Consider the following 25753-nt stretch of genomic DNA (forward strand, 5'->3'; position numbering starts at 1 on the left):
AGGAGTTCAAGACCAGCCTGCTCAGCATGGTGAAACTCTATCTCTACTAAAAATACAAAAACTAGCCGGGGGTGGTGACGGGCACCTGTAATTCCAGGTACTCAGGAGACTGGAGGCAGGGGAATCACTTAAACCCGAGAGGTAGAGGTTGCAGTGAGCTGAGATTGCACCACTGCATTCCAATCTGGGTGACAGAGTGAGACTTCATTTCCAAAAAAAGGAAAAGAAAAGAAAAGCCCCTGAGCCCAGGAATAAAGGTGGTAGTGAGGCACAATTGTATCACCGCACTTCTTGTCTCAAATGTGTGTGTCTATTCTTCCATTTAGCAGGCAACACACACATTTTTCATTATCAATTTTAATACTTTAAATTTTAATATCAGTTTATTTGGTCTAAGTCCTTAAGAGATATTTTCTAATTAAGAGGCAAATATAGGGGGATTGTCTATCATTTACACCTTTAATCACCTGCACACTTTTAGATGGAATACATACAACATGCCAATCAAAGTTAGTCCACACATGCACAAATGTGTTTGTATTAGAACATTTAAAGAAATTAAAAAATACACAAAAATAATTTTAGGTCTTAGTCAATAGTCACATTTTGAGGATTACCTATTAGTATATAGTGACTCAAGAGTATATGTATATCTATATGTATATACATATATATTTATTTAATTTGGAGAAAGGGTCTCACTCTGTTGCCCAGGCTGGAGTGCAGTAGAATGATCACGGCTTACTGCAGTCTTGAACTCCCAGGCTTAAGTGATCCTCCAGCCTGAGCCTCCCAAGTAGCTGGGATCACAGGTGCATACCACCATATCCAGTTCATTAAAAAAATAACAACCACAAAAAAAAAAACATTTACAGAGATAGGGTCTCACTATGTTGCTCAGGTGGGTCTCAAACTCCTAGGCTCAACTCTTTCCCCTGCCTCAGTCTCTTAAAGTGCTAGGATTCCATGTGTGAGCTACCACACCCAGCTGGGAGTATATATCCTAAGAGAAGGTTTATATTTAACCGTAATAGTCCATAAAATTTTAGTCAGAAAGCCTTGAAAATGGAATCTATGATATATATGCAATATTACATCATTATTTTAGCAAATATGTAAAAGGAGTTTCACTGTTTTTAACTTACCGTCAGAAAGGGTAACCACTGTTATATCATCAGTAGATACTCCTGGACCGTAGCGATTATAAGCTAAGAATCGAAGACTATATTCGGTGAATTTTTTCAGGCCTTCCAGTTTGTAAGATAGTCCATCAACCTCTATATTCTGGAGACATAAAACACCAAAACTGTTATCAAGGAAGCACATTAAAGTAGAAATGGCACTCATTCTGTGCAATCAGTGAATTGGACATTAGACTCTTACAAACTACACTCCAGACTTCTAATGAGCTATAAAACCTACCTTGTGACACAGACTCCCCCACTAAAAACCAACTACTTTGTAGACTCCTTGTTAAAACAGCACATGCTATTTTTACAGTCATTAAGTTCCAATTTGTTTAACACTACTCAATATACTGAACGGTTTGGGTTATTCTACCCACACCTAAACGCTCCCAGGCAGAAGGCAGTTTATAACGCCACGGGAACAGAGATTTTCTCCTGTACCCGAAATGGAATAATTCACCAAGAAATAACAGACTTTGTACTTCTATTGCTGAAATATTCCAACAGCACTTGAAACTGTCAGACACTTTGCCACAATTTTTATCTCCCAAAATGCTGTTAGATTGGTTGAAATTATTTGAGCATCTCATGGCTGCAGTGAGTGAGCTACTGGAGGTGAAGGTCACTGAGGAATCAGATCTCCACACTCACATCTATCTTGGATGATTCTGGTTTCGAATTTATTTAAATTGATTGGCAAAATGCATTGAAGAGCTAAAATATATAGAAAGGCAGATAAAACAGAAAGCTGAAAAAACAAGAGCTAAAAATAGCTTGAAGAGAGCAAGAAAAAAAAATACAACCCATGATTACATAGGAGGAGCTCTTGTAATGCTTATCGTATAATATAATTTGGGACTGGGCTTGAGCTATTTTTGAATATAAAATATTTCTTATTTTTAAATAAAAATTCTGGTCATGCAGTTTATGTGGAAGTAGGAAGGCCATTCTATGCTTGACAAGCTTCACAACAAATAATAAGAACTCCCATATCCTGAGGCCAATTTTTGATTTAACTATTGAATATATACTTGTCTGTATATATTTTCCTACATGAAGTTGAGAATCTGAAAGTAAATACCTCAATAGCTATACATACATGTATACATATACATGTATTATAATACCTATATAATATGTATTATATATTATATATTTATATATAAAATATATAATACATTATATAATTACATATATTATATATTATATAATATATATAATAATATATAATATATAATACATATTATATAGGTATTATAATACATGTATATGTATACAGATGTAGTGCATATATAATATATAATTACATATACATAGATATATGCATTATATATACATACATATTATATATACACATATGTATTATATATGCATTATATAGACACATATGCATTATATATGTACATATATATGTATTATATACATATTTTATATATTTCTATATGTATTATACAATATATATTTATGTATTATATATGCATATGTATATATGTATATGTATACATATATGTACTATATATTATATATGTATTATACATGTATAATATATGTATTATATAGGTATACATGTATGCATATAATACAAATATGGATATACATGTATAATATATGTATTATATACGTGCATACATGTATAATGCATGTATTATATACGTGCATACATGCATAATATATGTATTGTATATGTATATACACGTATAATGTGTGTATTACATGGGTATACATGTATTATATGTATTATATAGTTATGCATATATTATATATTATATAGGTACACATATATTATATAGGTGTACCTATATATTATATAGAGGTACATATATACGTATATATGAAACTCAGAAATTCTATTTTTAACATATGTGTGTGCATGTATCACAAAATAGAATTTTTCAGTTTCATGGGTCTCCCTAAAGACCTATTTACTTTTGGTTTACTTGAACAACTAAGTTGTTTCTTTTCAGGTGTCTATGCTAACCATTGGGTAGGAGCAAAATCTGAGGAGGGGGAGACTAGGCTTCTCAGAGTAAGTTCTTCTGAAAACAATAAAAAATGACAGGTCACTTCCTGATGATGGAAGGGAGTTAGATATAATATAAACGTATTAGAACGAAGAAAGCAATTTGGTGAACGCCGTTGACTATGAGGGCAATCACCCCTTAGTCTAAGGAATAAAAATGCAAATGCCTTCCATGACCAGGTGAGTTAATACAAATCTGGTTGCCCACACAGGCCAGGTCACTGCATACTCAAACAAAAAATTGGCATCCTTTCTATTGACTTCACTTTATTGCCCATTTACCTCTTATCACCAGAATTTAATTAAATTGTGTAAAGTTTCCAATAGCACGTGCTTTAAAACTAATCAGCTTTTCAACGAACATGCTAAACACTGGGCTGTATCAAGAGCTTGTGGGTCTTTTCCCATTTCTGCAGCCCTAGGGCTATCCAATGGATGGAAACATCCAACAGATGGAAGCAGTGTGGTCCATTCCTTCACCTACCTGTTCTTTTCCCGTGGACACCTCAGTGCAGAACAATCTGTAACCTTGGACTGGACCATTTGCATAGGCAGGGGGTTCCCAGGTAATAAGAATTGAGGTAGGTGAGGTAGATACAGCTTGCAGGTTTTCTACTGGCCCTGGAACTTGCACTGTATACAAATAAATAAATAAAGTGATTAGGATGAGTGGGTTCTCTTTCTCAAAACAAAGAAAACTACGTTTTTACAGATCAATAAAATTCTAGGAGTATGTATTTTAGAATAATATGGAATAAGAATATAAAAATATAAACTCTGGAAACTTTGGAATCACTTCGTTTTAAAATTCATAAGAAAGTTTACATTAACCAAAATTGCCTATTTTGTTTTACATTTAAAGAAACTGGTAAAGGAATATAAGTGACTAAGATAATGGCAGAAAAGAGTGGGATTCTTAATCAAAATTCTTAGTCTGAAAAATTTGCCGCTATGCCACTATGTCTTTGCCTGCATATGGCTAATAACTGCAGAAGGAAAAGAGAAAGTACATTTGGAGTACTTGTACATTTTGGTTCTACTTATAATTAAAATAGGTCATGCAGCTATGGATAATTTACCACATTGTCTTTATTTAAGTCAGAGTTTTAAAATCTTGCCTGATTCTGGGTTCATTAAATTAATTTTAGCATTTCATTTCAATTCCACCTTTTAGAATTACATTTAACTTGCCTGCTAACGAATAGCACAGGGCCACAATTTTTTTTTTCTTTTTTTTTTTTTTCAGAGACAGAGTCTTGCTCTGTTTCCCAGGCTGGAGTGCAGTGGCATGATCACATGTCACTGCAACCTTGAACTCCTGGAGTCGTCATCCTCCTCTCTCAGCTTCCTGAGTAGACAGGACTACAAGCATGCACCAACATAACCAGTTAGTTTTTTATTTTTATTTTTTCGTAGAGACCAGGTCTTACTATGTTGCCCAGGACAGTCTTGAACTCCTGGCAAGTGATCCTCCTGCCTTGGCATCATGAAGTGTTGGGATTACAGGTGTGAGGCACCATGCCCAGCCCAGGTACCTTAAGATTGTGAAACTTTTAGATTTTAGAGAAGTAACATGATATCTGTGCAGGGTTTTTGTTTTGTGTTGTTTCGGTTTTTCTCTAATGGGGTCTGTAGTAGCACCCTGTTAATCAAATGTAACTATATATTTGCAGTAAAGCATATGATACATCAAATTGATTACATTGTTCATCAAATGTAACTATATATCTGTAGTAAAGCATATGATATTCATGCCAAATGGGCTTATTAAAGACTATGGGTTAGGTTCAGATGCAAAATGAGTTAAGAAAAAGCTTCCATTTTGATTCTTTGCAAATTTTGTATTTGATCATAATTTTGTATTCCTGCATATGGACCTGTATATGGCTTGTAAATGGTAAATGCAACGGCCACATTGTGGTTACCTAAAATCAATAAATGACATCACCATTGCGAGTTTAACTACAGTCTTACTTAATAATGTTGTCTGTGTATTTTCCCCAACCTTGGATACCACCTAGCTTTGGACAGATATACATTGTGGGCCTGTAATACAGTTCTGAGAGTTTGAACTTCCATAGCAAAAGTGGCATAGGAAAAACCGACTGGCATGTATCTGATGATATACTTCTTACATCAGTGTGGAACCTAACAGCATATCTCTGCATCATTTTTCAAGATTTGTTCCATGGATCCCAGGTCCCTTATGGTATCACTACTCATACATTCATTTGGAAAAATATCTAAATATTAAAGCACTCCCCTCAACAATTCAGGATCCAGCTTAGGGTCAGGTTTTGTTGCCATGTCTTTTCAGGCTGCTGTGAGTTGGAACAGTACTAAATACATTGACTTTCAGGCAATTGATACTTTTAAAGAAACAAGCCCCCTTTTAAAAATAAAATTTTCATGATTTTGAGTGTGTCTTTTTCTCATGTTAGATTTAGGTTGTGCATTCAGACAAATGAAATGTAAATGATGTGTGTTCTCAGGGCATCACATCCAGAGGCACAAGCTTTCTCTCTGCCCTCATTTATGATGTCAGAGCTGAGTACCTGGTCAAGTAGAGTTTGAAGGTCCGTTACCCCATCCTAGCCCTCTACTCTACCACTTACAACTAATAAGCAACCCGTGGGGAGATAACATTAGGACCATATAAATATGCTTGTTATCAACATTTCCCATAGATTTAGCATCTACTAATGGTTTTTGATGGAGTCAATTTCTAGCATGGTGGTTAAAATGTTTTTTTTTTTTTTCTATTCCAGCACTTTCTCTACATTTGCTTGTTGACGCTTAGCATTAGACTATAAGCAAAAGTCCACATTTTTCTCTTTTTGTGAATCTTTTATTTCAATGGGCACATGGATTCCTTTTTATAATCTATAATTCATCACTGTCCTTAATTATATTGGTGTTCAAATTTACCCAGATTTAACTAGGGAAGCTCTTTTTAATAGTGTTTCTCTGTCCCTGTGACATGCCCCATCATTTATTGGAGTACCTATTTTCTTTTTGGCATAATATGTTCCAGACTTATCTTGATCTTGCCTTGGCTCTAGAAAAAGAATTCCTTCAAGGTTTTCTGGTTCTTTTAGTGGGGAATGGTATAAAGACAAATATTTGAATTCTAGTTGTATAAGTTGCTACTTGAGTGCATTTGCTTCTTGGTCTTTTTTAGTGAATAGAGCTAAGAAACATGCATGCATGCATACATATGCACACACATATACTTACACAAACATTTATATGCATATATACAGATAATACATATGTTTCATGACTCCAAAGTAATGCATCCCATTCCACTCCATCTCTACTGGATTTTGTCTTGCTCTCCTCATTCCTCTTTGATATATTCTTTCACAGAAAGAACTCTTAGAGAATTGTATTTTGGCAGACACTTTATTACTGTCCCCACTTCAATATTCTTCCAGGAAGAAATACTTTTTCTATGAAAAAGCTGTCTGTTCCAAAAAGGAGACTTTAAGAGACAAAGTTGAATAATGAGGAGTCTTAAAGTGCACAGTGTTGCTTTAGTATTGTGTTATAACAAATCAGACATTTTCCTTAATGGGAAAAAAGTGAAACAAAGCAAACCAAAAATGTGTCCATTAATATTGTTCAAGTGGATTGTCACAGTACTGTATTTTAAAGAAAAACATAAATAATTTGTATGCTTGTATTATTACTGATATATTCACAAAGACAATGCACATATTTCAAGAGGGGACATTTCTGATTCTGAACCTATTATTCCTCTACAGAAGGCAGAGAAAGGAGCGAGAGCATTGAGACTGAATGACCTGTTAAGATACATGCTGTATGTGAGAGATCCAGAGTTGTTATGTGGTGCACATAGTGCATAAACATGTGGCCCAGTTGATACGTAAAGTACTCATTGAATGTGTTCCTTCTTGCTCTCTTGTGGCCACATGGAAAAGGTGTTGTTTGTTGCAAACGTGGCTCGATCTGGGAGCAGAGATTTGGATTTAAAAATGACTGAACTACAAGGGCATCACTTCTCCTTTGAGTTGTAACACATTCAAAGCAGGTGACAGCCCAGCCCTAGTTTCCTAGACAGAACCACTCCACAGGAGGACTGAGAGATGACTGGGTATCTGGGGGAATGGAAAAGGAGGCAGTGTGTGAGAAGTTTCTGCTCATCTCTCCCACTAGAGCCCAATGGGGTGATGAGAAACAATTCAAATGGACTCCAAGTTTCAAGGGGCAAAAGAGAAGAAAATGCACCTCATCTGATCCATCATATACACAGTAGGTGTCAAATTTGCCAAGAACGAAGGAGTGTGAGGTGTACTCATGTCACTCAGAGTTTTCTGAGGCTCCAAGTGTGGCATGGAAGAGAAGCTGCAAATTAACTGTTCATCCAGAGCGAAACCTATGAGAATCTGGAAGAGCAAGCTGAGAGAGCTGCCTAGCAAGGTAGGGGCTGTGTACGGTCTGGAGTGGGAGGGTGTGAACAGCCTTACCTGACCATGACTCTGAGAATCACTGAGGCTTGGAAACTTATGGGAATCAGATATGACAACCATACAGACACTTCTGTCAGGCATTGTGGGGGAAAACAGATTACAGGGATATCTGCAGCTCAAAGCAGTATCCCCATAAGAACAAACATGAGGTCATACTCCTCTCCTTCTAAGCCTAGTGAGGGCTGCTCAGTGTCCTGGCTCTTTGCCCCAGGAGAATGGTCAGTACACATTCCATTGAGTTGTCCAAATAATTGCAGGACTGTCCTTTCCACAAGGATATGCACCATGTTGCTACACAGAAAGCACTCACTAAACATCAGTCAAATGAATGATTTTATATAGTTACAAATATTACCATAAATCACAGGCCTAAGACACATTATGTAGTCTAACCCATTTGATTTTGTTGATTCATCACTGTTACTAAAAGGGATCACAAAAGAGTGTTTTCCTCGTACATCTGCTATGAACTAAAATTGGTACATGTGCTATGTGTTTGGTGCGCCTGCAAGCCTGTGGGCACCTTCCCCATCTGATAATTCCTTTATATCTACGTAGCTTAATTATTATCAGTGGGGAAACATCAGGCAGTAAGTATCATACTTTGGACTCAGTTTACACTGGTAGTGCCAATCCCAATACCCTGTGCATCAACTGCACTCTTCTGGATCATTTAGTTTAAGTATTCACAACAACTGGATGCATTTTTATCAATTGCCAGCCAAATGAGAACATTCTATTTGTTGGTGTAAAGTTTCTAATTGCCTTTATTTTTTCCTGAGAAGCGACTGCCCTTCGGTGCTAAATTGTTTCCTACTTCAACTTTTTCGTTTTAAAATTTATTTTGTGATCTGATTTTCAAAATATTCTGTTAAAATAAAAATTTCATAATTGTATGATTTGAATAAATATGAATATCAAAATATACATATATTTCATATAAAATATCAGCCCTCTGAAATAGACCAAAGTAGTGCTTACCTGTTAGATACTCTTATTTACTGCATTCCTGGCTAGTGTCAAGGCTCTTTGTTTCACTTAAGCTACTGAATGCTTACTCGTCTTCACAAAAATGCCAAAAATTAAAATTCATTATTTCCCTAATATTTTCCCTTTGATCTATATATATATGTGTATATATATGGCCTTATATATATATGAAAAATATATTATTTATGTTAATTATGGAGATACGTATAGGTGTGCATGTACATATATATACTTATACATTTATTCAGATCCATATCCATAAAGTATATTTTAGTATAACTTATATACTTTTACATATGTGATGCATTATATGCACATGAGCTGCAAGAGAAAATGAAATAAAGGGAGACTCAAAAATGTTCAACAATGAGGTTGGATGCAGTGGCTTATGCCTGTAATCCCAGCACTTTGGGAGGCTCAGGCAGGAGGATCATTTGAGGCTAGGAGTTCGAGACCAGCATGGCCAACAAGATAATATCCCATCTCTACTAAAAATACAAAAATTAGCCAGACATGGTGGTGGGTGCCTGTAATCCCAGCTACTCAGGAGGCAAAGGCAGGAGAATCCTTTGATCCCTGATCCCTTGAACCCCAAAGGTGAAGGTTGTTTTGAGGCAAGATTGGGCCACTGCACTCCAGCCTGGGTGACAAAGCTAGACTCCATCTCAAAAAACAAAAAAAGAAAAAGAAAAAGAAAAAAAAGTTTAACAATGGGAATTAGATGTGAAATCAATACCACTAATAGCTTCAGCCTTCCATTTCATTACATTTTAGTATGTCAGTCAAGGAACTTAATGGGCTTAACTGCTCATCGTTCGAAGATGTTTTTAATATTCCTCACTGATTCCCTCAGTTGGACAATAATTTTGTGGCAAACTGCGTCTAATTTCTCCCCATCTCCATTCAAGTTACCTATTTCTTCAAAGAATGGAAAGATTTCAGAATAGATGCATAATCTATGCAAGCAACTCATCAATCAATGTCAGCCTATCCAACTACCTTTTTTAAATTTCAGTATTTCATTACAGTGGAAATTCATTATAACATCTGTATTTCAGAACAAATTAAGTACAGTACTTACGTTGGAGTAAATGAGATGTATTACATGTCACTATTTGCACTGGGAACAGTAATTTCTGACTATATATATAAATTTATAGTATAACAGAGCACTTTATAATGAGATCTTATTGGATATTAACCCCAATAAGCGATATATAAAAGTTAGCCGAATCTTTAATAAAGCATGATTGATTACATATAATCATATTGAAGACAGGATGTGTGTGTGTGTGTGAGAGAGAGAGAGAGAGGGAGATCGCGAGAGCAAGTGAGCGAGCTGCTCAATTTAATGATTTACAATTGATTAATTATAAATGACAGGATGTATGGTTTTTTGTCCCTACTCTACGTATGATAGAAATCTGTCATTAGCATCAAAGAGTCCATGAAGAAGCCCCTGAAATTATCTTGCATATTAAAAATTGTAATATGTATATTTTTTGAGGAGTAGGGTTCTCAGCTTCTATCATTCTGTCTTAGCTTCTACCATTTCTATCCCCCAAATGGTAGCTCCCAACTATCTCTGGTTTCTTTTGGTTCTGAAAATCAGTGATTCTTTATAATCAAATCATTTGTAGTGATTGTTAATTACTTTATAATGGGAAAACATCATTTCACTTTAAAGAGCAATCTTCAACTTTTAATCAAATGCTACTGTTTCAAAGCTAAAATGTATTCGTGAAATAGACTTCTATTTTATTTTCCCAATCATGGGTATTTCAAAGACATTTGAATTCATCTGCTTTAATTCACCAAATATTTTAGGTTATAGGATGTTAGGGCTCCTGATTATCAACAAGTCACATAGCGTACATGAATCAGTACACTTTTTATCTTTTCTTTCTTTTGCTCTGTTTTCATTCAGATATCTAACCATCTGCCTTCCTGTCTTCCCTTTACTATAAGAAATTTTATATTTGCAATAATCAGACTAAAACCTAAATTATGATTTATCAAATAAGTTTCTTTAAAAACCTTGGGAGCTTAATTAATCCCTTTCAAAAAAGAATCTGAATATGAAGTTTTCAAAGAAAAAGCTTTAGAAGTATCAAGGCATGCCACTATCTTCATAATACTGAACGAGGCTGATGTCTCCGAGCCATTATACTTATGTTTCTCAGCTGGAAGTCCAAAATGAAGATAAATGTTAGTGTCAGGGAATATGTAGTTGAACATTTGAATATTTAAAGTCTTTTTTAAATGACTGTGTAGTACAATGAGTTCTACTGTTCCTAAATCATCAATTTAACAGCACCGCTTTAAAAAAAAAAAAAAAAAAAAGTGGATTTGAAGAAAAACTGTCACGTGTTGTCATTCATATAATGACCTACAATTCACATAGCCTCAATTCAGGTCAGAATTCTGAGGTTGAGTCTATCCCTTTATTAGTTTGCTAATTTAAAAATGATTCTTGAGCCTATATTTAAAAATGAATAGCAAGGGATCTAAGTAATTATCTGTAGTGATCCAAATGGATTTAGACCACAAAGCTCTCTTCCTTTAAGCAGCAGCTTCCATTGCTGATGATCTCCTCACTGAACGTGTTTCAAATGCAAGCCATTTCTGAAACTACTTACAGTTATTGATAATAAAGTGTACGCGTTGATTGCCCCTTTGATTTTTTTTTCTTCTGTAGTTAACAGCTTTAATGATATTTCTATGAAATCTGTTTCTATTCTGTATGGGGAATGCAACATCAAAAAGCCTGCAGGCAATGTAATTATTAGCATAATGAAACCTCTTCTTGACTGAACTGTACATAGTTAGGAGATACGACAGTAATTTGGCTAGGAAGAAGCACAAACAATAGGGTAGATTTCTATTACAGAACCACAGGAGTCTGGCAACATTTGGTTGGAGGAAGCAGTTATTACCTGTTCATTTCACCTTTAGTTTTAATATTTTCTATCTGCTAACACACAATATACTAAACTGTGCCATTATATATGTGTGTATAAATATATATAGAACAGATGCAGATATGGATAAACACACACATATATAATGTGTGATATAGATGATGGATATAATTTATATATTACCTTTGTGCACATATATGTATATGCTTAGATATTAATGAATATTTTTGACAGCTTAATAGAAAAAATTTTAATGACTCCCTGTGAAGAAAATAATCTTCCAAGCAGATTTCTTGTAATTCAACCTAGAACTGGAAACAGTTTGATAATAAAGGGATTACAGAAATTGACCTCCAGACAAGGTCTTTCAGGAAGACAGCTCAGAATTTTCACTAACACAACCAAGTAGTAATAACCTTGGGAAGTATGTAGAGTATGTTTTTAATGTACAGCATTTTGAATTTTACTTCGGAAAACATAAGCAATGCCTAGTAATGCAAAGTGTCGTGAACAAGGTAGATTCTGGACTGCATGGTGGAAGCCTCAAATTGTTTCAAGTGCAGATTTCTAAGTAATGTCAAATGCAACTGTTTTTATCATCTAGAAAAACTACCCGCACACACCAAACAGAAGATAAAAACTTAAAGTTTCACCCAAATGTGCTTAAGTTTACATACTAAATGTTACATTTACACATTACTGAAAGTTTGATGTCATATACACCTAACCATATTGACTTAAAAATAATTCCACAGTAGCCTGGGTCTCATTACTCCCCATTGTGATTGAAATGTTTAGATAATTTTAAAGTCTAATAATAATTTCTATGCATTCAGCATACAATGCTTTCTCTAGAACTGTGAACTCTTTTACTATGAACTTTTATTATAAATTTTCAAGGAACTTAGGAAGGAGAAAATGCACAGAAAACAACTATAAATGAACAACAGATCATATATAATCAAGGCTAAACATTCTTGGGACAACCAAACATATAGGAATTCCAGAAATAGATCTATTGATGAGATACATAGGAATCTGGGATGGTAATGGGGGGCTTAGTTAAGAACATTTCTTGAAGAACAATTAAGAATTGCATTGATGGATGAATGAAGGATGAATCTGGTGAGACAGGAAACATCAGGATGAATGAGTTGAATGGGTAACATCCTTGACATGAGCCTTTCCAGAACAGAACTTACAAGTTGGGAAATGGAGACAAAAACTAGCCTATACATTGTGGAAGGTTTCAGATGATGAGGTTTTCAAGTAAAAACAATGAGAATAATTCCAAGATGAACTAAATTAATGATTGCACATGTCATCTCGTATTGAGGAAACCACCTTTTCCCCAAAGCATGGAATTACCATTAAGTTGTTTTCCTAATAACCACCATCAACAAATCAAATCATGTTTTGCCAATCGTAGAAAAATGTAGTCTCTTTCATGAGATTCAAAGAAAGTTAAAAAAAATCATCCGTTTTTCTCAAGATGCTTGTCTCAGAAAATTCAGTTTAGGAACAAGTATTCACAGAACTCTAATTTTCAAATGAATTGTCAAGGACTTTTGACAAAATCACATAGAAAAGTCAGAAACTATCTCTTAGATAACTAGTGCTTTAAAAAAAATGCTTCAGGTAGGATTGAAACATCTTAGTTTTGATTCCTGAGTCAAAAAACCCCTTGTCCTACTTAATATTAGTGTATCCTTGGGCCAAGTATTAAATACTCAGAGCATCATTTTCTCAGGTATTCATTATTTCTGTACCACAGAGCTAGCACAAGGATTATATGAGATTATATGAAAAAGCAAGTGTTCAGTATAATATGGTAGTTAATATTGTTACCTGAAATCAAGACCCTGAAGCTTTTCCAAATATTGGTTAGCTCATTAGACAATTGGAGGAAGAAGTATTTACTCTTCTTAACTGTCAGTATTATTAGAAGAACATGAAGAGATGATGTATGCAAAGGGGAGATGGAAAACACAGCATTCCATGGATGCCTAAAAGGATGTGGCCTGAGTTCTCACCAAGATTATGCTTAAAAACCAAACCTGGGCTGGGTGTAGTGGCTCAAACCTGTAATCCTAGCACTTTGGGAGGCCGAGGTGAGTGGATCACCTGAAGTCAGGAGTTCAAAACCAGCCTTGGCAACATGGTGAAAACCCATCTCTACTAAAAATACAAAAATTAGCTTGGCGTGGTGGCACGTGCCTGTAATCCCAGCCACTTGGGAGGCTGAGGAAGGATAATTGCTTGAGCCCAGGAGGCGGAGGTTGCAGTGAGCCGAGATTGTGCCATTGCATACTCCAGCCGGGGCAACAAAGCAAGACTCCATCTAAAAAAAAAAAAACACACACACACACACACACACAACCAAAAACACCAAACCTGGCCAAGAGAGTCCCTGATAGAAAAGCCAAGATGATCCAGATGTGATATCACCAATATAAATGGAGCCTTTTAACTTCCTCATAAATAATCCACATTGAGTTTCATTTGTTGTTATATCTCTATACTCTACAGACTATAAATTGATGTTTAATTCTTTAGAAGACTCCCAAGCAGAAACCTTCAGAAAGGGCATTTGCTGGCTTCTTCCTTACTTCACATTGACTTGAGACTTGTATATATCTCAAGATTGTATTTCCACACGCAAAAATCTCAGTTCTCCATAAATAGATATGCATCACGGAGGCAGGTGTCTTCAGCTTATGCACAACTCAGAGTGTTTCCCATGGTAATAATGTGACTAGACCCAGCGACCTTTCTCAAAGTTGGCTTGTATTATGGTCAGTACGGGAACAATCAATATCTGATGTTTGTAGTTTTAATAGAGCAATAAATGACATGTATAGATTGCTTTTATAAAAGAGCCCTGCTGTCATTTATTACAGGAAAAGGAAGCAGTAATCTTTTTTTCAGACAGTCAAGTGAGCACATTTTTCTACATAATGAAAAAAAGATCCCACCTTAAAAAATACCATCTCTTTGGGGAATCAATTTATTGTTTATCTATTTCAAGGCTTTAAAAGATAAGGAACTGCCTTGAGTAAACTGGCTCTTTTGGGAGGGAATATAAATTAAGGAAGAAATTTAGCACTCTATTCTAACATGCAGGTTTCACAGAAGTCAGAGTTCCGGGATGTTTTGATGCACAAGATGCCAGCAAATCCCATCTATTACATCTTGGGTAACAGAGACCAGCAGCAAAGGATATATCCTCCAGAATCAGAGATTTAGAGTTCAAATCCAGAAGACTCATTCAAGCTATGTGACTAGGATCAAGCTATTTAATGTCTTTGTGTTTAAATTTCTTTATTTAAAAAAACGGGCAGTGCTTACCATATAAGTAATGTTATGAAGATGAATAATAAATAATTTATGAATTATATTTGGAACAAATGAAATGCTCAATGAATGTTAACTATTTTTACAGTGTTCCGGGCACTGCAGGGATTTGAGGGGAAAAGAGTGAACACTTCCATAGAACTCACAGTCTTAATATGGCAGGACCCCAAGGTGCAGGGAGGAGAGCAGTCCAAATGAGGTGAGAAAAATTATTGGGGACAGGTCCATGCCAGACCTTAAAAGCCTTGGGAGGATATGAATCTTTTATTCTAAAAATCAGAAAGTAATTGCCATTTTAAGCATTTTTCACTCTGCTGTACACAGAGTGAATTGAAGGGGGGCAGAGATGAGTGTTGCGATACCAGTTGGTAGAACATTCCATAGTCCAGAAGAGAGAAGAAAACAGCTTGAATTAGAATAACTGCTGGCCATGGAGATGAAGAGAAGGGTAGGGATTTAAGAGCTATAGGGAAGGTAAAATCAACAGGACTTGGATTGGAGGTAAGAGAGTGAAGATGATGGAAGCATCAGGAATGACTCCTGCAATATAGATTTTTATAGCTAGGTGCTTCTGGTGTTGTTCACTGATAAAGGAAACACTGGAATAGATTAAACTGGGCATGTGTGTGGGTGGAGTTGTGTGGGTGAGGGAATCCACAGGTTTGGCACCACACTGGCTTTGAGGTAGTTCGCTGTATACAGAGATGTACAGCTGGTTATTCATTCCTGTACGAACACTTATAACCTAACATCTTTCCCCCATCTTCTCTTAATTTATTAAGCTCCCAGTTTGATAATTTCACACCCTACTTCTATTAATGGGCATATCACAAACTATTTTCTTCTTTATTTATTTCTTCTTCAACTTTCTGCTTTTTCTATTGATGGATAGTCAGCTGCTTTTCAGGAAGATCAGCTAGTCTCCAGATCCTGTGATCATGTTTGTTCTGTTTCCCACCTAACTCCTCTAAACTTGATCTTTTTTGAGACACTCAAAATAATTACCCTAATTAACAGATCAGACTGTGCTAAGGTACTTTTTTTCTGAGCAATGTATATGTATATTGAGGAATTTTTGTCGCTCTTTCTCCATACTTGAAAAAAATGAGCCCAAGATAAAATATCTTTCCTAATAGCAGCAACAATAAAAATTCCAGTAACAATGAACCCGGGTACACATCTGACCTTGACAATATGGAAATTAATTTTCACTTTGTGATTTCACTGACATTTATCACTGAGAAGCACCTTTAATGCCCTTACACATACACGCATGCAATGGAAAGATTGATAATCACACAGGGCAGAAAACCTAGTTTCCCTGTATCTCTAAGAAGCATCTAAAAGGCTTCTGGTCGGCTGACTGAGCCACCCTGAGGATTAAGTTTATTTTATTTTCAGTATTCAAAAGATAAGAAGTTTATTAACCACATGGAAGATTTGGGCTTGTTCAGAGATAGCAGCAGGAAAACAAATAGACTTCAGCGGTAAATCGTCTCACAGAGGTTGAAGAATGACTTTAGGTAAAACTGAATACAGGAACCCTGTTGTGCTGCTCTGGATCAAAAATTCCCCTTTCTCTACCCAACTCCACTGCCTTTGCTTTTATTTCTATTGGTGACACAAAGAGCCAGACCAACGGGAAAAAAAATGACTGAGTCATGCTCAAGTGCTGTTATCATGTTGAGTAAACACCGAGCAAAATAAGGAAGACAGTTAACTATGAATGTTATTTAGATAACTTTTAGAAACAGTTATTTGAGAAGAGTTAAATTTAACCACTGTATTTTGGTAACTCTAAAACTCAATTTAATTTCAGATTGACAACCTTCTTGGCTTCCTTTTGACTGGACATAAGACACAAGCAATATACATATAAGCAATCACTGTCCAGTATCAATGAGCTACAAATACATGCAATTTAAATTTCCTAGTAGGCCCATAAGTAAAAATGAAATAAGTGAAATTAATTGTAATAATACAAAATTAAATATTTTTATAAAGATTGGCAAAAATACTATAAAAATACTAGGTTATAAAGAAAATGTAAAACATTATGTCCAAAGTGATAAAAATTAATCAAGCTGTTTAATTTAAATACTCTGTAGCATAAATAAAAATGTAAGTGATATGTTAAATTTATTATTATATTGGTTTTTGCTCTTAAATATATTAGATAATGAACCATACCACTGGAATTAACATCTACTCATTTCTGGGAGTCCTAAACATTTTTGTGAAGAGCTTGTACTGAACTACAAGCCAATTAACCCTTCTGAAGAATAGAAGTAGTAATCATTATTTTTTATTTCACTGCAAGACCATAGGAGAGGGCTTTGAATCAAGAAAGTCAACTGAGAGTTAAAATCAAATAGGTGATTTATAGCAGATAGTAGAAACTATGTGCCTAGCATGGTCGTTGGCATGACGGTTAGTATAATTCATCCAGGCTGGCTTAATCTCACCAATGTCGAGACTTTTTGTTTGTTTTTGAGATGGAATCTCACTCTGTCACCCAGGCCGGAGTGCAGTGGTGTGACCTTGGCTCACTGCAAGCTCCCCCTCCCGGGTACACACCATTTTCCTGCCTCAGCCTCCTGAGTAGCTGGGACTACAGGCACCCACCACCACGCCTGGCTAATTTTTTGTATTTTTAGTAGAGACAGGGTTTCACTGTGTTATCCAGGATGGTCTCAATCTCCTGACCTCATGATCCACCCACCTTGACCTCCCAAAGTGCTGGGATTATAGGCATGAGCTACTACGCCCGGCCAATATTTTAAAAATATTATATTGTCACTGCTATGTTTTCTGAACTAATTTTTATCAATGGTGAATTAATAAGAATTTTAACTCATTAAAGAACTGTTGTCAAAATGCAATTAATGTTTATTTTTCCTAAAACAATCATGGTAATCTTAGTTTGTGTACACACACACACACACACACACACACAGAGTTAGCAGTATAGTAGGAATATTATGCTAGGTTCAAACTCTGGCACTGACACTATTAGTTTTGTTGCATTTAATTTAGTCACATCTAATGTAGGAATTGGGTTGGGCCATAATTCTTGCTTACAGGATGTTTTACAGGTCAAAGTATTGCTATTCATCTGAAGCTGAAAGATTTTAAGGTGATGGCACACAATTACTGTTTCAGGCCACAGCTGTTAAGAATCAGAGTCCTGGCCGGGCATGTTGGCTCATGCCTGTAATACCAGCACTTTGGGAGGCCAAGGTGGGTAGATCACCTTAGGACAGGAGTTCAAGACAAGCCTGACGAACATGGAGAACCCTGGTGTCTACTAAGCATACAAAATTAGCCAGGTGTGGTGGTGCATGCCTGTAATCCCAGTTACTCGGGAGGCTGAGGCAGGAGAATCACTTGAACCTGGGAGGTGGAGGTTGTGGTGAACCGGGGTCATGCCATTGCACTCCAGCCTGGGTAACAAGAGTGAAACTCCGTCTCAAAATAAAATAAAATAAAAATCAGAGTCCTGATGTTGGCATCAGTGTCTAGAAGAAAACCATTATGGGGTTTTTATCAACTGAAGGTCAAACAGTAGAAATCCAAGCATGTGGTCAATGTTAGTAACAAATCTCACAGGCATCTTGGCTAACTTCATTCACTTATTAGTTTCCTTCAGGCCACCTAAGCAGTTTGTAGTCCTTAATATTCAGAAAGTGCTATGTCCTACAGTTTACAAGGCAGGGTTAGAATTCTGAAGAGCGGAAGAAGGTAAGAGCATATCAAATATGATTTTAAGGACACTACGGATGTCTTTTAATATCAACATTTCTTCTTTGAGAGGCAGTGACTGAAATGGTTTTCAAAATAAAAAATATAGTTTGCTAATTAATGTATATACATGTATACACATACACTTTAATTTTCTATATGTATACATATATGCTATATGTACATATACAATTATATATAATTATATGTACTATATATGGAAAAGTTTATATATATATATATATATATATATAAAATTATGTTGTCATTGCTACGTTTTAAGCTGCCTGTGAAAACTTACTAACATTGACCACAGGCTTGGATTTCTACTGTTTGATCTCCAATTGATAAAATCCCTAAAATGTTTTTCTTCTAGACACGAATGCCAATATCTGGACTCTGATTTTAACAGCTATGACCTGAATACACACACACGCACATATATACACACACACATATCTATACATACACACACACATCTACACATATACACACATATATATACACACACACATTCACATAGAGACATACAAGCACAATATATACTTCATAGTTGGCTCAGTCCTCTAACAGATGACATTGAATCTTACTAAGAATTTGTAAGAATTCTTACTAAAATTCACAGGGCAGTACGTCGGGTTGAATAGTACTCCAAAAATTCATGTACACCCAGAACCTCAGAATGTGACCTTATTTGATCAAATATCTTTGTAGATATAATTAGTTAAGACAAGGTTATACTGGATTTAGGTGGATCCCAAGTGCATTATAAGAAGAGAGGAGGACTCGCAGAGACACAGAGAGGAGAAGGCCATGTGGAGATGCAGGCAGAGACTGAAATTATGCAGCTACTAGCCAAGGAATGCCAAAGACTGCCAGAAGCCACCAGATGCTAGGAAGAGGCAGGAAGGATTTTCCTGAAGCACCTTCAGAGGAAATATAGCCCTGCTGACACCTCGATTTCAGACTTCTCGGCTCCAGAAAGGTCAGAAAATATATTTTGTTGTTTTGAGACACCAAGTTTGTGGCACTTTGTTAAGGTAGCTCTAGATAAATAATACAACACCCAAAGGGGTTAACAAGTTCACATACTTATTTCTAAGGGAGACACTTGAAAAAGCAATGAAATTGAAGTAAATTGTATAAGATCAGTTAGCAGTGTTCCTTAATGAGGCTTTTCTAGTGCCCCTTCACGTTATCCCAATACGAGCAGTATGATCCTTATTTTATAAGAATTTGAGAATCAGAAAGGGTAACTGGCTTCCCAAAAAACAAACAGCAGAATACAGAGAAAATCTCAGTCTAGAACACAGATCTTTTGCTTATATTTTAAGTGATATTTCCATTTCAAGAAGAGAAACTGTCATTATTGTAAGCCCATTGTTTAGGACAAGCATCCCTGTACTTAGGAATCTAGACACAGGCCTTGGGCTCTCACTAATGTACTGACATATTCTACGGCTAGCCTTAAAAGCTCTTGTCCCCAGGTTTATTGGTTGTACATTTCAATGGTTGGAATCTACTATCTTAAAGTATTTATGAATTTAAAATTAAGTTTCAGGGCACTGGGAAATGTTTCAGACTCTGGGTACCCAGAGTTAATGGAGGCTCTGACTCCCAACAGTAAGAAAAAGGGTTAAAAAATGAGATGTTGGAAGCAACTTCCTCTAGTAGAATTCTAGGGCCCTTCCTGGGACAGAAACCAAGCTTCTGGTACAATTTTGATGTAAGGAGATTCAACTTCTGGATCATCCCTGAATTGACATCCCATTAGAATTCAATCTCCTGTTCAATGAACATAGGCAAAGTACACATCAGAAAACAAACTGGTTCTGGGCTAACATTTATTTTGGCACTGACCTGCCCTTTTTGGATGGGTTCCTCAGAAAATCTTGGCAGTTGGAAGACTGGGCTGCTGATCTGAGGCCTTCTTATAGTCAGTTCCCATCAAATTACACTTCACTAGCCTGACCCGGGGCGGCAGGGGGAGAGGGGGGTGTTCTAAAAAGGAGGTTTCTTTATGAATGACAAATATTCGAGCATCTTAGTACATGGCACTGCACATATCCCTGTAACATTCATTAGGGATGTGTAGGGCACAGATGTTTTACAATTTATGACATGAAGAATGACCCAGTGGTTTTTCCCCAACTGTTCATCTTTGCCACTATTAGAATCTAAGTACTGCATTGCATTGGCCATTGGCCTGGTCGTACGTGGCATTTTCTTTTATTTTTATACTCAAAGAAATCCTGGGAACTTCCTTTGATCTCATAGCCTAATTAGGTAAATAAAATCTGCAAACATTTAACAGTTAAACTTCATGAATTAAAAAAATAGTAATTCTTGATATATCCCCTAAATCTCTCTCCTCCCTACGCACCCTCCAAATTAGTTCCATTTCCAGTTTTTAGATCCCATGAAATGGTAACAACCATTCACCCAGTTTCTTAGGCCCAAAATCTGAAATACAATTGGATTCTGTCTTTTCTCCCATTCCACCTGCAGCAGCAAGTCTTGTTGTTTCTATCTTCCAAAGGCATCTTGGATTCTACTAGTTCTTTACTCTTCTAAAATTACCAGGCTACCTGAGCTATCTCACCACTAAACTACTGTATTCATCTTTTCTCTGTTCTCCTTGCTTCCAATTTAAAAATGAAAATTAGGTCATGTCAATCCCTCCTGCATAAATGCCCCCACTCCCAACTAAGTACTACGTCTTGATTCCTTATTATGGCTTCCAAGATTTTCATGACCGAGCCCTGCTACCCCTTGACTTTACCTCCACCACTCTCTCTCTTGCTTGCTCTGCTGCAGGACAGTAGTCTTTTGTTCTTCCTCTCCAGAAACTTGGCACTGCTTATTTGCTTTGCCTGAAATGTCCTGCCTCACAGGTGTTTGCTGCCACCTTTTCACATTCTTTCAGGTGTGCCTCTACATATCCCTTCTTTAGCAAGGCTTTGACCTTCCCATCTAGAATCATCCCTATCCTATTCATCCTAGGTCCCCTTAAGCTGTTTTGCGCTTCTGTGGGCTTCACTTTTATTTATTTATTTATTTAGAGACAGAGTCTCACTTTGTTGCCTATACTTTTCAGTACTCAGAATTTTATTTCTGAGCATCCACCCCCTGAAAATACAGTTTGGCACGCTTGCATCTTGAGCATTTAAATATCCTGTATCTCATCAGATCTTAAGAACTCCCTCATGAGGGTGGAACCAATCATGGCTCACTGCAGCCTCAAACTCTCAGGCTTGGGCAATCCTTTCATCTCAGCCTTCCAAGCAGCTAGGACTACAGACACACACCACCACACTTGGCTGATTTTTCCATATTTTGTAGAGACAGGGTTTCTTTATGTTGCCTAGGCTGATCTGGAACTCCTGAGTTTAAGGGATCTGCCCTCCTTGGCCTCCCAAAGTACTGGGATTACAGGCATGTGCCACCACTCCCAGCCTATTTGCTTATTATTCCTCTTCATCATTAGAATATAGACTTTATGAGGATAAGTACTTTGTCTTTTTTATTACCGATTTCCCAGTCTCAAGAAACAGACTGTAGTCCATTGCAAGCATGCAATGAATTATTTGTTGAACGAATGAATGAATAAATGAATGAATGAAGAGATGAGGAGATTCAAACTAATTTGGAGGGTGAAATACGAGCTTAAGAAGACTGAAAGTTTGATCCCTGTGATGAATTAGACAGGATAGGCTTTTTGCTCTTGGAAATATTTAATCAAAATCTTAAAGGAAAAATAGAAGGGACTTATGAAATAGCCTAATGGATAAGAACAGCATTTCAAACATATCCAAAAAAAAAAAAAAAAAAAAAACACAGACACAGAAATTAGCAAATTATGTGCAGCATTAAGGAGCATCATTATATGAGAAATAATTAAAATCAAGTAATGGAGTTATAATGGATGATTATAACAGAAGCTGGTATTTATTGAGGGCTGACAATGCACCAGAAAGTAAACTAAGTATCTAATTTAATCCTCAGAATAACCATTTGAAGATGCACAATTGCATTACCATCCTAAATATTTTACTTTAATCTTTACAGCATCCTTGCAAGATAGATATTATCTCCATTTTGCAGAAGAAAAGCTAACTTAACCCAGTTAGCTGACAGGTGAAAAAGCTAGAATTCAAACCCAATCTGATTTCTAAATCCTTGTTTTTAAACATGTCATTCTACTTCCATTTGGATGACCTGGAACACCAATTTAAATAAGATTTAAATAAGAGGACAATGTACAAGTTACTACCATTGACCATGGGCTTAGAGTTCCATTGCTTGACTTTCAGTTGATACAAATCTGTGGTCATTTCCTTCCAGCAATGAGTGACAACATCTCAGCTTTGACTTTAACAACTACAATTAGAAGCAGTAATTGCCTGTCATAGGCTTAAAATCTTTCTATTTTAACTCACGGTTATCTCCACTCCCTGCAGAATAGCCTGTGATCAGAAATTCTGTCCCAACTCAACTCCTCATTGCATGGGATCTCAGGTTCCCCAAGGAGGAAAGATTGGGCAATTAAAGTAACATAATATAAGAACATTGGAATTAAAGGAAAATAGTTAAAGTCATATTATTGACTTCTTATGTAACATGTAAAATTCACCATATATTACAGCAGGCAGAATATAACCTGCAGTTAAAAGAATCCATAAAATAGTACAGTAATTTAAAAGGGAGTTTTACTTAAATTTGGTGGAATGTTATATCAGATAATTCCTAAATATACTAAAATGTTCTATGCTAAAAGACAATATGGTTTGTGCATTAAATTATATCTGCATTAGATTATGCATTAATTATATACTGAAACTTTGTAACACTAACTTTAGGTTAAAAAAAGGAAATAGGGCCGGGCACGGTGGTTCATGCCTGTAATTCCAGCACTTTGGGAGGCTGAGGCAGGCAGATCACCAGATCAGAAGTTCAAGACCAGTCTGGCCAATATATTAAAACCCCGTCTCTACTAAAAATACAAAAACTTAGCCAGGTGTGGCAGTGTGCACCTGTAATCTCAGCCACGTGGGAGTTTGAGGCAGGAGAATCACATGAACTTGGGAGGTGGAGGTTGCAGTGAACCGAGATCACGCCACTGCACTCCAGCCCAGGCAACAGTGCAAGACTCCATCTCAAAGAAAATAAAAAAGAGAAAATAAATTTGATCCCTCAGTATTATTTAGGTCCATTTATTTTACAGGGATATTTTCATCAAAAATAGTATCCCTAACTTCTTTGAATGTTTGTGTCCCTTCCAAAATTCATGTTGAAATTTAAACCCCAATGCAAATATTTTAATAATCTTTTAAAAGATGATTAGACCATGAGGGCTGTACCCTCATGAAGAGATTAGTCCTTGTAAGAGGGCTACAGAGAACAGCTAGCTCCTCTTTTTTGTCCTACCATTTCTTCCACCATGTGAGGACACAGCGTTCATACCCTCTGGAAGATGCAGCAACAAGGCCTCATTTTGGAAGCAGAGACCAGCCCTCACTAGACATCAAACCTGCTTAATCTCAGACTTCCCAGTCTCCAGAACCATGAGCAATACATTTCTATCCTTTATAAATTAAACAGTGCAGATATTTCGTTATAGCAACAGAAACAGACAAAGAAAGAAACTTCTGCCCTTATTTTATTTTCTATCCCAAGCATGTTATAAAAGGTTCGTTACATAGTAGGTACTCAATAAATACTTATGAACTGCATAGAAAAATATGCTCTAAAGATGAGGGAGTGCTTCAATACATATGTGATTAAAATGCCTTATTCCTTTCCATCTTTACTCTTTCTTGGTAGTATTCATCAGCTCTCCATCAAAGCAGTTGCCTAAAGCAGCTCAGCTCATATCCTTGGAGTAGAGTTTCATTCAGCTGCACCAGCATGATGACAATATCCCCAAAGATGTTCATGCTGGCTTTTGCTCTAATTCAGCTTAGCAAACCAACTGCTTTCACGTTTAGTAGGGTATACAACCAAATTAGGCGATTAAACCCAAATCAGATCTACTTAGGGAACCTCTTTCTCCCAGACTAGTTGACAGTGCTGCCTGAAAACCAATCATTACTATGACACTTTCTTATCCCCTTTCCTACACTCCCTTACATCTATCTATGAGAAGTTAGCTTTCTATGTAATTTCTCGTGAAGCAGATAAATTTTCTAGATGTTTGGTTATACCAACTGAAGAAGCCTGAATCATAATATTTGCTCAAAAGAAAAGAGAAAATAAGAGAGCCAACAGAAGCTTCTTAGGGAAATTACACTTATGATATATCACTGTTTAACCCAAGCAACTAGTAAGCTATGTCCTTCACCTTCAATTGCACTTTGGAAGATACTTACGTATTTTTTCAGGTAACGGATTTTTAATGTGATTAACTTAAGTAAATAAACAGACTATCTTCAGGTCTAGATTATCTGGCCTTTAAAAAATCATGTCTATTAATTTAGCACATAATTAACTTTTTTGTTTTGAACAAAGCTCAACAATTTTGTTCAGGGAGATGAAATCTGTGAAAGTTGTTTTTAGTGAATTCTACTTAAAGTTTTTTCCACCAGACTACCAGTTCCTTGAGAGTTAGGACCATTTCTGACTTGCTTTTTTATCCTCATTTACCAGCATAGTGCCTAGACTGCTGCTGTCCCACAGAACTTTCTGAAATAATGGAAATGGTCTCTGTGATCTCCAATACAGTAGCCAGTAATCATATATGAAATCGTGAGATATGGCTCGTAAGACAGACAAGTTGAATTTTTGATTTTTAATTTTATTTAAATTTTAAGTGCTACTAAGCAGTTGGAATAGGGCTATTGTAACTGAGAAACTGAATTTTAAATTTTATTTTATTTCAATATTTTTAAATTTAAATAGACAAATGTGACTTGCCGTTACTGTACTGGTAACTGTAGGTCTAGAACTTAGCACAAAATAAATATTTTTAAATGAATGAAGAAAGAACACAGTGACTCACATTTGCTTTGAAGTCTTCTAGAGGTAATTATACAACCCATCATCTCAAGT

At 36.1% G+C, this 25753-nt stretch overlaps 1 protein-coding gene across 5 annotated transcripts in view; it reads right to left on the bottom strand.

The window, feature by feature from the left end:
- The window catches only part of DCC (DCC netrin 1 receptor), a 1219717-nt gene that overhangs the window by 341100 nt on the left and 852864 nt on the right, over nt 1-25753 (bottom strand). For all 5 annotated transcript variants that reach the window (XM_050767870.1, XM_050767872.1, XM_050767869.1 and 2 more), the window contains exons 10-11: nt 3692-3840; nt 1146-1284 (exon numbers count right to left, since the gene is read on the bottom strand). In XM_050767870.1, coding sequence (XP_050623827.1) covers nt 1146-1284; nt 3692-3840 — 288 coding nt within the window. The remainder of the gene's footprint in view (nt 1-1145; nt 1285-3691; nt 3841-25753) is intronic.

This window comes from Macaca thibetana, chromosome 18 (genome assembly GCF_024542745.1).
Source record: "Macaca thibetana thibetana isolate TM-01 chromosome 18, ASM2454274v1, whole genome shotgun sequence".
Lineage (NCBI taxonomy): Eukaryota > Metazoa > Chordata > Mammalia > Primates > Cercopithecidae > Macaca > Macaca thibetana.